Raw genomic sequence first — 15229 nt, forward strand, 5'->3', positions numbered from 1 at the left:
TTTTACGATTTGTTTTTTTAATATGCCTTTACACATGTAATCATGTATTGTATTTCTACATGATAGAGAAATATGGAGTATGAATAAAACCGCAAATAAAACAATATAAATTGTTAAAGATTTAAATGCAAATAAAAGTAACTGATTGTTTTTGTAAAGATTTGTTAAAATATTAATAGAATCTTTGACTTCTTTAATCAATAAAAATAACTGATTGTTTTTGTAAAGTAACCATGATATGCGTGGTTTTGGGGGAAGTTAGTTATGTGATTTTAATTTATTTATTTTTTGGCAAAAAATATCAAAACGACGTAGTTTTAACCCGGTTACGTGTAGAACTACACGCAACCGGGTGCACCTAATAATTTGCCCTAAAAAATGGCTTTGGCAAAATCTCCAAAAAGAATTTAGCGTGTACTTCTAAAAGAAAACATAAATAGCGAAGGGGGCAAATAAGTAGACATTTGTTTTTTGTAAATTTTTCCAATACTCCAGTTCTTCGAATATGGGAATCAACCCTTATTAAAAAACTCGCCTCATCAGACCATGCAGACATTTACTTAATCACATCATGTTCTTTCTTTTGATATAAAAGAGGGAAAACCTCGACAATAAAGAAATCTAAATTAAAATCTTATTTAGTTACTAAAAAACATTTAAATTACAGAGCGGAGTGTCTTAACACCCGTAATATCCTCAAAGAGAAGCTTAGACACTTCATACGAAGGTGTATGAAATAATCAAAGTCTATTTTTTGGACGACCCCTAGATTGGCTAAACAATTAGCAACCTTATTACCTTCCCTATAAATCTATAACTATGTTTAATGACAATCTCCCAATCTAATAAAGAAATTAAGTACCTACAAATAACCAATGTGGTGGCATTCCCTTCCTTGATATTCCATGCTTTTGATAACTTAAACAAATGTCTCGTTGTCCATTTGCATAATCAATTTCTTTAAACTATCACACCATGTTAATAGTATGTCAAATGGGTAAGAGAAGGGTGATGTGGAATGCAGTCTGACTATTAATAGATCGTTTTTTTTTCAAGAACTTTTGCTTATAAAAGCACATTGTCTACTTTATATACCTATGGGTTTTATTATAAAATAAGTTAGTTTTTCCCCCTTATATATGCAATAAAAACCTCTTAATGTAAATGTCTTCAGGTTGAGATACTTTTATGATTATTGGGCACTTAAAATAAAATTGATTCTATGATCAAATAGACTTCTCAATAATTTGCGTCTCATGTATATTTCCCGACATACAACCTTTTCGGAAGAAGGATTTAACGTTTAATGAATTTTTGTAACGTTGAACACGATTTCATTTCATTTTATCTATCGACATGTATTTAAAATTTTGACATTTATTGTGATATCTCTTGAATCTTTATAAGTAAATCAATTATATCATAATCTAACAAATGAGTCGTGCAAGAACAAACAAACCAACTAAAACTAAAAGCGGCTACATATAGACGATTAAACAAAGACATACAACAACCATAACAAGTATATTTATTGATACTTAGAAACAAACTGAATTCAATTAAGGCTAAATTGTCAAAAAATACCTTATTTTTGTCTCTTTGTGAACTAGTACCTTTTTCAGTTTTGTCAAGTAGTAACTGGATTAAAAAGTTGTTTTAAAAATGGTACCTTTTAGCAACGTTCCGGCCCAAATATCAATTATTGAATTTTATACAAATCAAGTAAATTATTCAAAAGTTCGTTAACAAGTTTTATTTCATTATAATCCGTATAATGAAATTTACGATATATGTCAGGAAAGTTTTTTTACAAAAACTAATTTTAAGATCATGTTTAAACACCCGAGATATCGCCCAGCCAATAACACTAGTTAAAACTGTAAATTAACTCGTGAAAAGCATAATAGTCAAAGTGTTGCAAATAAAGCAACTAGTATTTTGCAACAAAAACAAAATTTAAATATATTACCCTAAAAAGAAATACTCCGTACGAAGTATGTGATTTCGTTCTATACTTTAAGAGGAAAATAATGAAGAAAGTAAAAAAAAAATGAAGATAAAAAAAATAAAAGAGCACATCTATAAATATGAGCCATTTGATGAATCAAACAAAAGATGACCGTCCGATGTAAGAAGAATATCAAATCTAAACCGTAGAATAATAAGAAGAAATTCAATTTCAAAACCTCTGAAACTGAGAGGGAGAGAGCCAGAAAGCGAGATACACCAAAGCAAGCCCCCTTCTCCCTCTCTTCTTCTTCATCCCCTTTTCTTCACTTTCTCTCTCCTCGAATTCCCTCGTTTTTTCCTCCGTTTTCCACAGCTCAAAGATCGTACCTTTCCCAATTTCTTGAGTGATTGTTGAACATTCTACTCTAAATTTTCAATTTATTTTGAAAAAAATCGCAAATTAGTGTAGTTTTTTGCGAGCTTGGTTTAGTGTTTTTGCAAGATTTTATCAAAAAAATTGATAAAAAAGGCGGTGAATTTGGTCTGTTTTCGAAAGTTAGGTTACTGAAATCGAGCTCCTGGATTTTGATTTCGCCCGTGCAATTTGAGGTCTAGTATTTTTGAATTTTTATTTTCGTTCAATTTTTCTGGTTTCTCTCAATTATTGGTGAGCGAAATTAATTGATTGGAGACGATGGAGGAAAGAGAAAAAGGCGGGAATTCGCCTCCTAAACCTACTACGGCCGCTGAATTTCCGGCGAAGAAGCTCGCTAGGCAGCTCGATTTCACCTCCCTTAGTGGCGCGTCTCAGCCACCCTCCACAACGGTAGCTCAACCTCCTTCCACATCGTCAGAACAACCACTACCTCCACAGTCACAGCCGGTGTTGATTGCGCCCTCGCAACAACCAGCGGCTCAAACGCCACCTCTTCCTTCAATGCGAGTGGTGTAAGTGTTCTGAATTTTCCCTCCCTTTTTATGCTTTTGATTCAAGTTGTTTGGATGATTTATCTTGAGTTACAGTTTTGACATTTGATCATAGTCTTCCATCATTTATTTTATGATGTGATTTGCAGTTGCATTGTTTGATTAGGCTTTTGTATGTGGTTGTTTAGAATTTGGGATTTTTTTTTACATTTTGATCACATAATTGATTGCAATTATTTTACTAAAGCGGAAGTTCTAATGTATTTCAAAATGCATAAACCTTAAATTTACTATGATCACTCAATTCCATTGATGTGATATGTATTTATCCAGAAAGCCGGAATCCCCTAAGGCACGACCACGAGCCAACGTTGAAGCAAAAGATGGTACTCCGAAGAGGCAGAAGCAGTGTAATTGTAAACATTCACGATGTTTGAAGTTGTAAGTTCAGAATATTTTAAGTTGTCTTACCGTTGTCACAAATTGTATACTTATGAATGCAATTTAGATATGTAGACTACCAAACAATTTTACAACTTTCCTTCTGGAGCTATTACTGTCACTAGTGAATGAATTAATTTATGTACACTAAATAATGAAATTCATTGTATTCATGACACATGATCCGACTATCTAGTTAAATTTTCATGTGCAGTAATTGTTATTGAATAATGTATTGAAAAAAAGTAGTTTTTTTTTTGGCCTTGATGAGTGAAAGGATAATATGTATATAACATTTTTTTCATCGATTATTAGGGTATGCATAAAGTTAGGCAAAAAGTATTAAGTCGGACTTTTGAATGAATGTGAAGCTTGTAGTCAATATTTGGTACCTACTTGTGCAGGTATTGTGAGTGCTTTGCATCTGGAGTATATTGTGATGGATGCAACTGTAATAATTGTTGTAACAATGTCGAAAATGAGGCTGCACGAAGAGATGCGGTTGAAGCTACCTTAGAACGTAACCCAAATGCATTCCGACCAAAAATTGCAAGCAGTCCACATGGCATTAGAGACCGTAGGGTGTGTTTCTTTCATGCATTGATATTCACCTTTCTTCTTGATGATTTGTCTGTACCACAAACTCAGCAAAGTGGATATTGGAAATTAAGGATTTTTTTTATCAAACCATCAAGAATCAATATATACTTTTTGTCTGAAACTCTGAATCCTAACAATACTGATTTCTTCTTAGAGTTTTAAAATTTCAGCAATATACCTTAGTGTTGGGTGTGTTGGAAATTAGGTTCAGAAGTTTTGTTGTGGCTTTTGGTTTTCATTGCTTTTGGGAAAGCATCTTGATTAATTGAAGTGTGATGGTGATATGGATAACAAAAGAAGAGTATCAAAGATGGTTAACTTGATTTTCTATTATGGATGTGTTACTTTTTTTTTTCATTTCATACAAACACATCATACATTTGTTGTTTAAGTAGTAGGTTTTTCTAGGCGTTTTATCTACTAGATTTTTCCATTGTACATTCTAGATTTACAATAAATATTTCTGTAAATATGTTTCTAGACTTGTCTAGATTAATATTTTTTAATGGGGTGCATCAACACTTATCTGGTAAATCATAGGATGATTTATATTGAGAAGAATTCAACATTTTGTATCATCCGTACCATACCAATTGTTCTTGTGTCATTACTGATAACCACAATCAACTTAACTGGTTTATTAACATGCTACTCCAAAATAAGCTAGATATAATGATTAATTCAATATTTCAGTAAGAATTAATATATTTCAATTGTAACATAAACCTGAAAAATATCCAATAATGATTGTTTTAGCTCTACTGGATTAGATGTAGCTTTCGTTATTTTCTCACAAGTTTAAGTTGTCCTAACAGTTATTCCGTTGTATACTTATCAATATTGTGTACTATAATTAACCCAACAATGTTACCTTTGTATTTTTCCTTTGTAAGTAGTTATATTCATGATATCATGATCCATTACTTGACTACCTCGTTATATTTTCCGTAAGATTAGTTTCTTTATATGCTATGAAAGTTTGAAGTTGTAGTAATTGTTATTGAATAATGTTCTTGGAAAAAGTAGTTTTATGACATTACTTTCTAAGAAAGATGAGTGAAAGGAGCATATGGTTGTCTCGTACAGGAAGATGCTGGAGATGTTGTGGTGGCAAAGCATAACAAGGGATGCCATTGCAAAAAGTCAGGGTGTCTGAAGAAATACTGCGAGTGTTTTCAAGCAAACATTCTATGCTCTGAAAACTGTAAATGTATTGATTGCAAAAATTTTGAAGGGAGTGAAGAGCGGCAAGCTCTTTTCCATGGAGATCATGCAAATAACTTAACTCATATGCAGCAGGCAGCCAATGCGGCTATTACTGGAGCTATTGGATCATCTGGTTTCGCTTCCACGCCTAACTCCAGGAAACGAAAGGGCCAAGAACTCTTGTTTGGGCCAGCATCTAAGGATCCGTCTCTTTCAAGAGTTGGACAATTTCAGCAGGTAATTCAGTCATCAGTTACAATGTCCCATGATCTCCAAATTTCAAACGGCCAAGTCATATCAATGCATATGTTTATTATCAGAAAGCTCAATTTTTTACTTGCATAATTGTGTAAATCTTCTAAGCATGGATAGTTTCATTTAATACGATCTAAACTTTCCATTGCACTTCTTGGTTGTATATGTTCACAATTAATCATGAAACGTTTATCAGGCAAGCCATGTTAAAACATCAGGACCCTCTGCAGTATCTTCAGGTCCTGCTTCTCGAGCTGCTTATTCTGTTTCTCTAGGCTCTTCAAAGTTTACATACAGGTATTTTTGTTACCATTGAACTCTAAAACAATGGATCAAGTATATTTTCTTGTAGGCATTAGTTATTAAATTTTAACTGAAATAAGTTCCAATTTCTCTGAGGTATTAATCTGTGAGACTCGGTAATAGGTCTCTCTTAGCTGACATCATCCAACCACAAGATGTGAAGGAGCTGTGCTCAGTTTTGGTAGTATTATCGGATGAGGCTGCCCAGACAATTGCAGGTAAAACTTTGATTCATTTATGCGGAACTGTTATCTGAGATTGGCATACTACTTGGCAGGCTTGGTTGGACAACTAGTTGATGTGTTTGTCTTTACACAATAAGATATGATAACTTAAAACTTTAACACCCTCCTCCGTTGTGCTGATAACATAAGCAGAGTTTTGTTTTCTTTCCCTGTGAATATAAAATTGGGGAATTGTAGTATATAATTGTGCCTGATCCATGTATCAGGGTTTATAATCTTGAATACTGATACCCGTTTACCTGCATTTGTTACCAGTAGAAAAATCGGCAAAAAATTATTGGTTTGACAATTAAGTAACATATGGTTTGTACCTAATATACGGGGAAGATCCGATCATCCGACAGTGGTTCCCTTACCTGTGCCACATGATGGGATTTAAAGACAAGTTGGTTCTATTATTTAGGCTGAATGGGAGAGACATCGATGCTGGTTCTGTATGATTTAGAATTACTTTTTTTTTTTTGAAAAACAATGTCTAGTTGTCCAATTTTTATCACAACAATAAACAACGTGAACAAAACCCCAAATCCTAGTGAAAGTTTTCAGGGTGGACCGGTGGAGTCAAAGAAGGTCAAAATGTTCCCACCTAATTCTTACATGCATACAGATTGTTTTATCCTAAGATTTTTTTTTAAAAAAAAAGTAGGTGAACAGCTTCATACATGTTGAGGTAATAAAGTTAAAAAGAAAAGTCAAATACTTGTATAAGTAAACTAAGAAGGCAAATAGTATTATCAAAATTATTAGGAATAATGATTTTATTTAAAAGCAAAAAAAGTTGTCGTTTCAGAATAATGTTTGAGGTTACCATATGAAGTAATACAAGAAGTATAAGATTATGCCTGAAATTATTGATATAGCTGTCTCGTACTCACTTAGTAAATCTCTTTTCAGGTTACAGAAAAAATTTCCACCTGTATCGCCTTACGTATTTATTCATAACAAATTGCGACTTTTCTTGCTCAAGCACTCTTTTCTTTTCCTGTTTAGATTCTTCAGAGGAAAAACTGATACATAAGATATGCACTTCATCTAGAAAATTCCGTTCTCTTGTTTGGTCCTAGTTATGCTTTCTTTTTAACTTATTACTCTTACTCTTCCTTAAATATCCCTAAATATTTACAGTAGTTGTATTAAGGATTTTTTGGTATTTACTACCTTAAAAATTCACCACTTTTGTATTTACTACCTTATGAAAATTTTATATTGAGTACCAGTAGTTCAATTCTGAAGATTCTTCATTTTGATTTTCAAATCCAGCCTGATATGCTGCTAGTTTTCTACCCAATAATACTAGCATTTGAATGTATTTTGAGATTGAAAATTTTGTGATCATGCAGCTGATTTCTATGCCCGACTGTTGGTTTCTGATCATCCAATAAGGTGTTAGAACTTAAGTGTAGCACATATCCAAGGGACTTTTCAAGAAAAGGGGATTTCGGTTTGGTAGATCTGAGTGTGTCCAACTCATCTTGTTGGAAATTGTCTTCTTAAGTTTTGACATGCTTGCTTGTGCATGTGTGTGCTCATTTTTATGTGTTGGATTATCGACCTTGCTTTGGTATTCTGTATTACAATGTTTAGTATCGTGTCTCTAGAAGTGGTGGTAGCCAGTCCACACATGCCACATTTTCCAGTAGATGGTACCAAATTAATATGTATGGGTCTGAATGGCTATTAGTATCCCATCTTTCAGAATGAGACCTAGCAACAATCAATGTGCCCTGTCTTTAATCACCTGCCTATTTTGAAAGCATGATTCTGTAAACGGCGTTATACAATATTTTGAAATCAATAGGCCTCCAGCAGAAAAGAAAGTATCTTAGGATGCATCATCAGCCAGAACAAGTAAAAACAGCTTAGGATGTATCATCAACCAGATGAAAGATTCAAGTTTCTGAGGCCCTTGCTATATTGAGAGAGAAGAAGACCTGGGAGCTCCCTGAGCGATGGAGGGGAGAATAAATTTAGGTAGATGGGCTATAAATAGAAGAGAGGAAGAAAGAAAAGGAGAGAACATGGGAGGTACGCGAGGAAGTAGACAAGAAAATGGAGGGAATAGGGTTTAACCACCGGGGAGTTGACTTTTATGCAGAAAAGTGGCATTAAGGTGCCATCAGATAAATTGTTGTCTTAAACGATGCTTCCCAACAATTTTTTTTGTAGAAGTTACTTCCTCACTTAGGGGACGTTCGGGATAGCTGTAATTTTCCGTTTTTCCGATTTCTGGAACAAAATAAAATAAAATTAAAACATGTTTGTTTGAAGTGTTATGAGAAACAACTTTTAGCCCACTTTGTCAAATTTAAAACGGAAAAGAACAAACCACTTTTGGTGGTTTTATGATTTTTGTTTTGGGTAAAAGCATGTTTGTCGTACACATACACTCTCTTCTTCTAATCATTATCATCATTATCATTACCCCATTGCCTCAAAAGGGCTCCCGCAAGAAGCGGGGTAGGGGGGGGGGTCGGGTGTACGCAACCTTACCCCTGCATTTGCAAAGAGGTTGTTTCCGACCCAAAGCGATAACGGGACGACAACGGGACGAGCATCTTCTACTTCATGGAAAGGAAGCGAAGAGGTTTTAAGAGCCATTTTGATTTAGTCCATTACATCCTACAGCCAAAAGAACAAATGAATCTTTGGCTCCATCGGATTCTTCTAATAGTTTGATTAAACTCTATTTTCTCTCTCCAAAATGCAAAATACTCATCTGTATTCCATTAATGATGGATTCTCCCAGTATCTTATCTTCATCTCTCGAATGTCACATACCTACCTAGTACCTATGCTCTCTTCCTTCCTTCTACTCTTGTTTTATCCTTCTTTATTCGTTTTCTTTCTCTCAATCCCTCGTCTCTGAAGAATCTGATTCACAGGCGATCTCAAACCTTTATTCCCAACCTCATGTTTTTTTTCTCCAAATATCAGATAAAACTCAAAATACCCATCAATTAAGTCCGACCAAAATTATCAATTTGATGATTATTAGGCAAATATGAGAAACAGAAATTTAAGTTTAATTTTAATTCCCAATTAATCATATCTCCTTTCTCTTGTTTCTGTCATTCAAGTTAATTTTAATTCCCAATTTAGTTTTCAGATGCTTTCTTTCGTCCTTGTAAGGGCTTGTGTGGTTGGAGGAGTCCTGAACCCTTTTAGTTTGTTTAAATCAATAGAAACCTACAATCATGCATTGGATCCTCTTAGAATCAGAAGCTTTATTTATGGTGCTGGCGAGATATGCAAGTGGGAGTGATGAAAATGGTAATATTTAGCATTGCTCTCATTCTTTTCTACCAAAGAGCATCTGGTTAACCTGCTACTTTTACATACAGGCCATAGAAATGTGCACATCATGAAATAGAAAAATATGAAGTAATAGTTTAGTGTGTTTCCTTATGTGTTGGTAATCGCATGGTTAGAAACCTGTGAAAATTTGTGGCCTGAATATTACATGTAGTTGGCAATGTTGATCTCTAAAACTGAAAGTTGCATTCTTTCCTAAAATAATCCATTATGCCTCACATCTTTTTCATAAACAAGTGTTTATATGTGTCGCGGTTAGTATTAACTTCTCCCTTCAAATGACAGGGTGTTCAAATCAGTGTCTGCTTTATGTTTGCAGTGCTTAATTTATCCGTTATATACAATCCAAAGATTGTTCACTATCGAAGAGGCTTGGGAGTTAGTCAAATTTAACAAGAAACAATTAAGTCCCTTGGAGCATATTCAGTAATTTCGGTGTGTGCCGAACTTGAAATGGCTTGTTATTAGTAAACAGAGAGAGAAGTCGAAATAATATTTTGTTAGTATGTAGTTCTTTGAGCTGTGAATAATTATCAGAAGAAGGGATGATGTGGTTATGAGCTATATGATTCCATATTTCCATGTGCTCCATATATACTCTATAACTGGTTAGGTACAATCCTGGAACGCGGGCTTTGAGGAAAGACCAACACAGATTCAAAGCTTAGATAAACATATAAATAAGCAAGATAACAAGTAAAAAGGTTCCTTCAGTTAAGGTGCTACATCCAGGTTACTAAGGTGAGAGCTAGAACATCTTTACTAAAGGAGGTGTGGCGAGTTGTCTTCCCGTCATTAGCTTCTCTAGAGGAGAAAAGTCTTTTACTTGTGCTGGGAGCCTGGACATGGGCAAATTTTAATACAAATATATTTCATTCTAGTTCATTACGAATATATTTCATACTTGTGTTAAAGCGTAAAGCAGTTAAACTTAAACAAATTCGATATTGATTTCTTACCTACCCCATATTATAGTACCCAGTACTGTTGCTGCTGTGACATATTATTCATGGGGGGGGGGGGGGGGGGAGTGTAGGGCACTCACTACCGCCTTAATTATTTGCCTTTTTAGTGGTTTTTTGATGGCTGAAGCATAAATAGCTCGCTTTAATGATTATGCTGCAAAACTAATTTTTTATTTGCTACTTACTTGCAAATCCTTGAAAACACAAATTATATCTTGCTTTAATTATGGTTACAGTGAAATTTGAATTCTGCATCCGTTGAGATATTGTTTTCTATGTGGTTTTCATTTTAGAGGTGCTTATATATTTTCCCTTGCAGAATCTAATAATGCTGACGAAAAGCGGGCATGTGATGAAGGAGATGTTCCACGTGCATCACCAACACAGGACAGATCTCAGAGTCCAGACGAATCGGATGTGAATACTGTACTTAACGATAGTGTCAATGGGAATCAAACTGATAGTGTAGTCCCTGATGATTCTAATTTAGATGGCAATGATCTACCAAAATCCAGGCCAATGTCCCCTTTAACACTAGCTTTGAGATGTGATGAACAAGATACAATGTTCATGGCAGCGGGTTCTCCTAGTGGGTTAGGCAACCATATTCACTCATCATCTTCACATTTGCCAGAGCAGAGCACTTCAGAGGTGTATGCCGAGCAAGAGAGAATCGTCTTGACGAAATTTCGGGATTGCCTCAACAGGCTTATTACATTTGGAGAACTAAAAGGTGAGTGACTGTCATTTCTGTCAATGTTAGCAGTTTAAAATCTAAATTATGCGGTATGCCGGTAACAGTGTCATTAATTCTTCAGGGTTTTGTAAATATGATCTGAGGGTTCATTTTCCAATGGAATTTACTACCTATGTGCTGAGTGCTCATTGTCCAGCTTCTGATATCTTAAAACTTAATGCCTATGAATATTGCTTCTAAACTATTTTTGCACGAAGTTCCATATCATTTTGATAAAATTTGCTACCTGTGTGCTCCTTATTTAATTTTAAAATTTGGGAGACCCTAAAGTCTAAGCTTCGTGAACATTGCTAGTATACCATTTTGCATGACACAAGTTTCTTATGATTTTCAGCACTAACTTTTTTTTTTTTGATAAAAAGCACTAGCTCTTTTGAACTTTATCTTTCGAGCAAAATAAAATTTGAGGTTTCAGTTGTCAAACCAAAGAGCATGCAACTGATTTTTTTTTATCTGACAGTTTGTTATGCTATTTGATTAGGACTAGATTTAATTTCTTGCATTTATGCTCTTTGGCTTTTGAATAGAATTTGTGTATATGTATGAGACTGGTTTTACTAGGGAAATAATCATCTAACCGAGGCAGACTTTTTTTTCTTTTTTCCTCGCCTCTTCACTCTCTCCTTCTCTACGTTCTTTTTTTTGAGTGGTGGGGTAGGCCGGTCATTTAGGTAGTCAATCGAGGTAAAGAAAAGTCCTCACCCTCCTGCTCTGGTGAACGGTTTGGTCTTAGTGTCTAACTTGTTTCACTGAGAATCATTATTTGCTTGGCTTTTTCAGGGGATAAATGCTTGATCCCATACAGAAAGTCTTTCTTTCATAGATTAGAGTTGTTTCCTAGTTTCAAAATTCTTTGTTATGAAATTAACTAAGCTGATTAGCCAGATTGCCATATAAGAATGCAACCTTAGATTGCAACAGTACTAAAAAAACGATGGTGACATGAAAGTACAAAAAGTGCAAATGGTGTCATATTGACCTGTTTTTTTGTCGAGTAAAAAGATTTTTTCTGTCTACCAAGTTTTTGTTCTTATTTTCCGTCCACCACCCTCCCCCTCCCTAAACCCGTCTCATCTAAGTTACCCCCCCCCCCCCTCCTATGTTTCCATTTGTGACAGGTTTTCTTTTTAGTAGACCGTAAAGTATTCATTACTCTTCGTAACCATGAGGCAACCCAGTTATAAAACTAGGAGGTTGATGGGGTAACTTTAATTGGGGAGGAGGGAGTTTTGGGAGGTGGGTGTTAATGACGGATGAGGAGAAAGATTGTGGGGTGGACGAAAATGAGAAGAAAAAAGCAAGCAAACAACATGCGCCTAATTTTTAAGGCTCTGGCCACAAAATAGGTCTAGATGATGCTGTTTACTTTCACCTTTTGCTACGCCATTGTGGCAAAGGATTGAACTTTCTTTTAAAGAAAATACCAATCTTGATAATCACCCAAAAGAATTAGATGCACAAGTATGTTCCTTTCGCTTGCACATGATGGCTTTTATGAAATATTGCTAGTTAAGGAAATGACTTTTTATTAAGAAACTATTTCCTTTAATTTGCTTTTGACAATTTGGTGTTTTCTCTGTACAGAAACAAAATGTTCTTCCTTAGCTAGATCTGATTATACGAGCTTTCAAGATATCGGCAATGGCCACACTGCCAAATTGAGAAGTGATGGTCCGAATCAACAACAGCATCTTAACAATGGTGTTTCAAAACCTGTAATTCCAGCACCAACCAAGACACCTGCGATGATTGCAGCTACCATTACTGCTGTTCCATCCAACAATCTTAGCTCCCAAAATCCTCCAACTGAAAACGGTGATGTAAAACCAAGCATCTAGAAGGACGAGAACTATCTATACATATAAACAGTTTGAAGAATGCACTGGCAAGCCAAGCTGCTGTGTGCTGATACAGAACGGAGATGATGCTGGTAGTCATTACGCTGTGAGAAATTCCCTAATTTAAACGACTGACAAAAGTCATTGTAGTTCGAGATTAATCTGTCCAAAAGATGTAAAATCGAATATCTGTATACACACACTAGTATCTTGAATTGGTAGATGCTAGTGTGTTTCCAGTAATTTAGTTTTAGTTTCTTTTTTCCCCTTTGTGCTCTTTAGTCTTTACAAGAAGTTGCACGTAGTCACATCAAGCAGCAAATCGCTATACGGTAGCATTGTACATGGGATACCTGCTTACCTTCCTTTTTATCTCTTTCACCTTAAGGTGAGATAGTAGTTGGTTTTTCAAGTAGCTTATATAGTACAAGTTTCATCCTGAGCACCATCTTTAACATCTGTATATGGAGTACTACTTATACTTCTATTTTATTTTTCTGATAGAGTGAGTAAAGGCACACTGGAGTGAGGTGCGAAGAAAACTTAAAACCGAAGGCAAGCTTTGTTATACCTCTCATGAGTGGTGAGTGGTGAGTGGTGAGTGGTGATGTCGGTGAGAAGTTACTTATTTGCATCTCTCCGGCTCAGCGATAAATAGACCATGTATTGTATTGTATTGTATTGTTGAGAATGTGAAAAAGTTGATGTTAATAAAATAAAGGTATTTTTGTTAATATTTGCATGTTAATTGTGAAATGATTAACAAATCTTAATAAAAGGAAAACAAGTCTCATATGTTGCTCCAGTATTCCCAACATACCCCTACTTGTCCCCATGAAAACCACATTAATGAGATAATGTACATTGGGCTCTTGGAAAATGGCTCTCCAAATAGCTCTTAGTTCTCAAAGTAGTTCTCCAACAACTATTTTTTGACCAATGTTAGGGCTCTTGATGGGTTCTTGAATAGCTTTTGGCCAAGACACCTTGCTAAGAAAATTAACCCACGTGTGAATTGTGACTAATTGTCCCACATGAAAGAAATAGAGAGAGATTGACTAACATACAAGATTCATGGGGCTACTCCACCTATCACCAATTGGTTTTAGGATGTAAACCAGACAGACTTATATACGGTCAATCTCTTCTCATGTACGGTATTGCGTTAGGCCCAGTTTATCAAGGTATCAGAGCCGACGTTCCTGACCCCATTATCAACAACCAACAAATTAAAGGAAGGCCCAATGAATTGAAGAATGCAAGATGGAGAAAAGATGAAGATTTGTTTAGAGCAATAAAGCCCAACATAATTGATTGCCCAAAGTAGCGGCATTTAACCTCAAGTTGGAACACCATAGAAGGCTCAACGAGGAAGTGTTGACCTTTCCAAATGGCAAGAGAAATAGATGGGCTCACATGTGAGGGAGAATGTTGTGTTAATTGTCCCATATGAAAGAAATAGAGGGAGATTAGTATAGAACAGTGCGATCGACGATTTATGATATGACTATTAAATTTGCATATCTAAACTATACCTATAGACAATTATTATCAAAATAAAGCTTATAGATAATCTTCTTATTAAAATAAATGATGGATAGATCTGTTACTGCCCCATCTTAATACATAAATTTCTACTGCAATATTCTTATCCTACTTTTGTGTGCCTCTGATCTACGGTATTTTACTGTACATCCAACCTAGCGCATAAAAAGTTAAAAATAGAACTCACTCAAGGTAAAAAGTGAGTCAGACCAAAGATAAAAGTGAACCCGACCAAAGATATAAGTGAACCCGACCAAAGATATAAGTGACCTTATTCGAGGACTAAAGTTACTTTACTCAAGGATAAATGTGACTCTAACCAATGAAAAATGTGACCCTAGTACAATAAACAATGAAGTAACCCTGATCAAGAGTGATATGCTTGTTACAAGTTATAACTATGCCCAATATAACACCAACAATGAGAATAAACCAATACACAAGTGTGATATAGATAGTAGACTATGTGGGGTTTGAACCCACACCATGTACAATATAGTAGATTACTCTACTATTTAAGCTAATAGCCTTGAAAATAAGATAACTTATAACTATAATAAATAAAACTAATAATATCATTAAGGGTAACCAAATGAACAGAACAGATGCGGATAACCTTCATCTTTTGGACCGTAGATCGACCTTTTTGAAAACTTTGTGGATTTTTTACACTCTTAGCATACTGAATGACTTTAGTCCTTACAGTAATTATAATAATAATAATAATAATAATAATAATAATAATAATAATAATAATAATAATAATAATAATAATAATATTTATGTGTTATTGAATGTTCATAATATAATTTGTGCTAAAAGATTATCAACTAATAAAAATTTGAATAATACTAATACAAGTTGATTCCTCCCCTCTCCATATTA

The 15229-nt window shown here is 34.8% G+C and overlaps 1 protein-coding gene across 1 annotated transcript; it reads left to right on the forward strand.

The window, feature by feature from the left end:
• Positions 1–2190: 2190 nt before the first annotated feature.
• On the forward strand, positions 2191–13286 carry LOC110801284 (protein tesmin/TSO1-like CXC 5). The gene is made up of 8 exons (XM_022006632.2): positions 2191–2898; positions 3211–3318; positions 3723–3900; positions 5005–5361; positions 5576–5676; positions 5806–5900; positions 10524–10937; positions 12546–13286. Exons 1-8 carry the CDS (start codon positions 2645–2647, stop codon positions 12797–12799), a joined length of 1761 nt encoding a protein of 586 aa, XP_021862324.1. The 5' UTR covers positions 2191–2644; the 3' UTR covers positions 12800–13286.
• Positions 13287–15229: the final 1943 nt, after the last annotated feature.

This window comes from Spinacia oleracea, chromosome 2 (genome assembly GCF_020520425.1).
Source record: "Spinacia oleracea cultivar Varoflay chromosome 2, BTI_SOV_V1, whole genome shotgun sequence".
Lineage (NCBI taxonomy): Eukaryota > Viridiplantae > Streptophyta > Magnoliopsida > Caryophyllales > Amaranthaceae > Spinacia > Spinacia oleracea.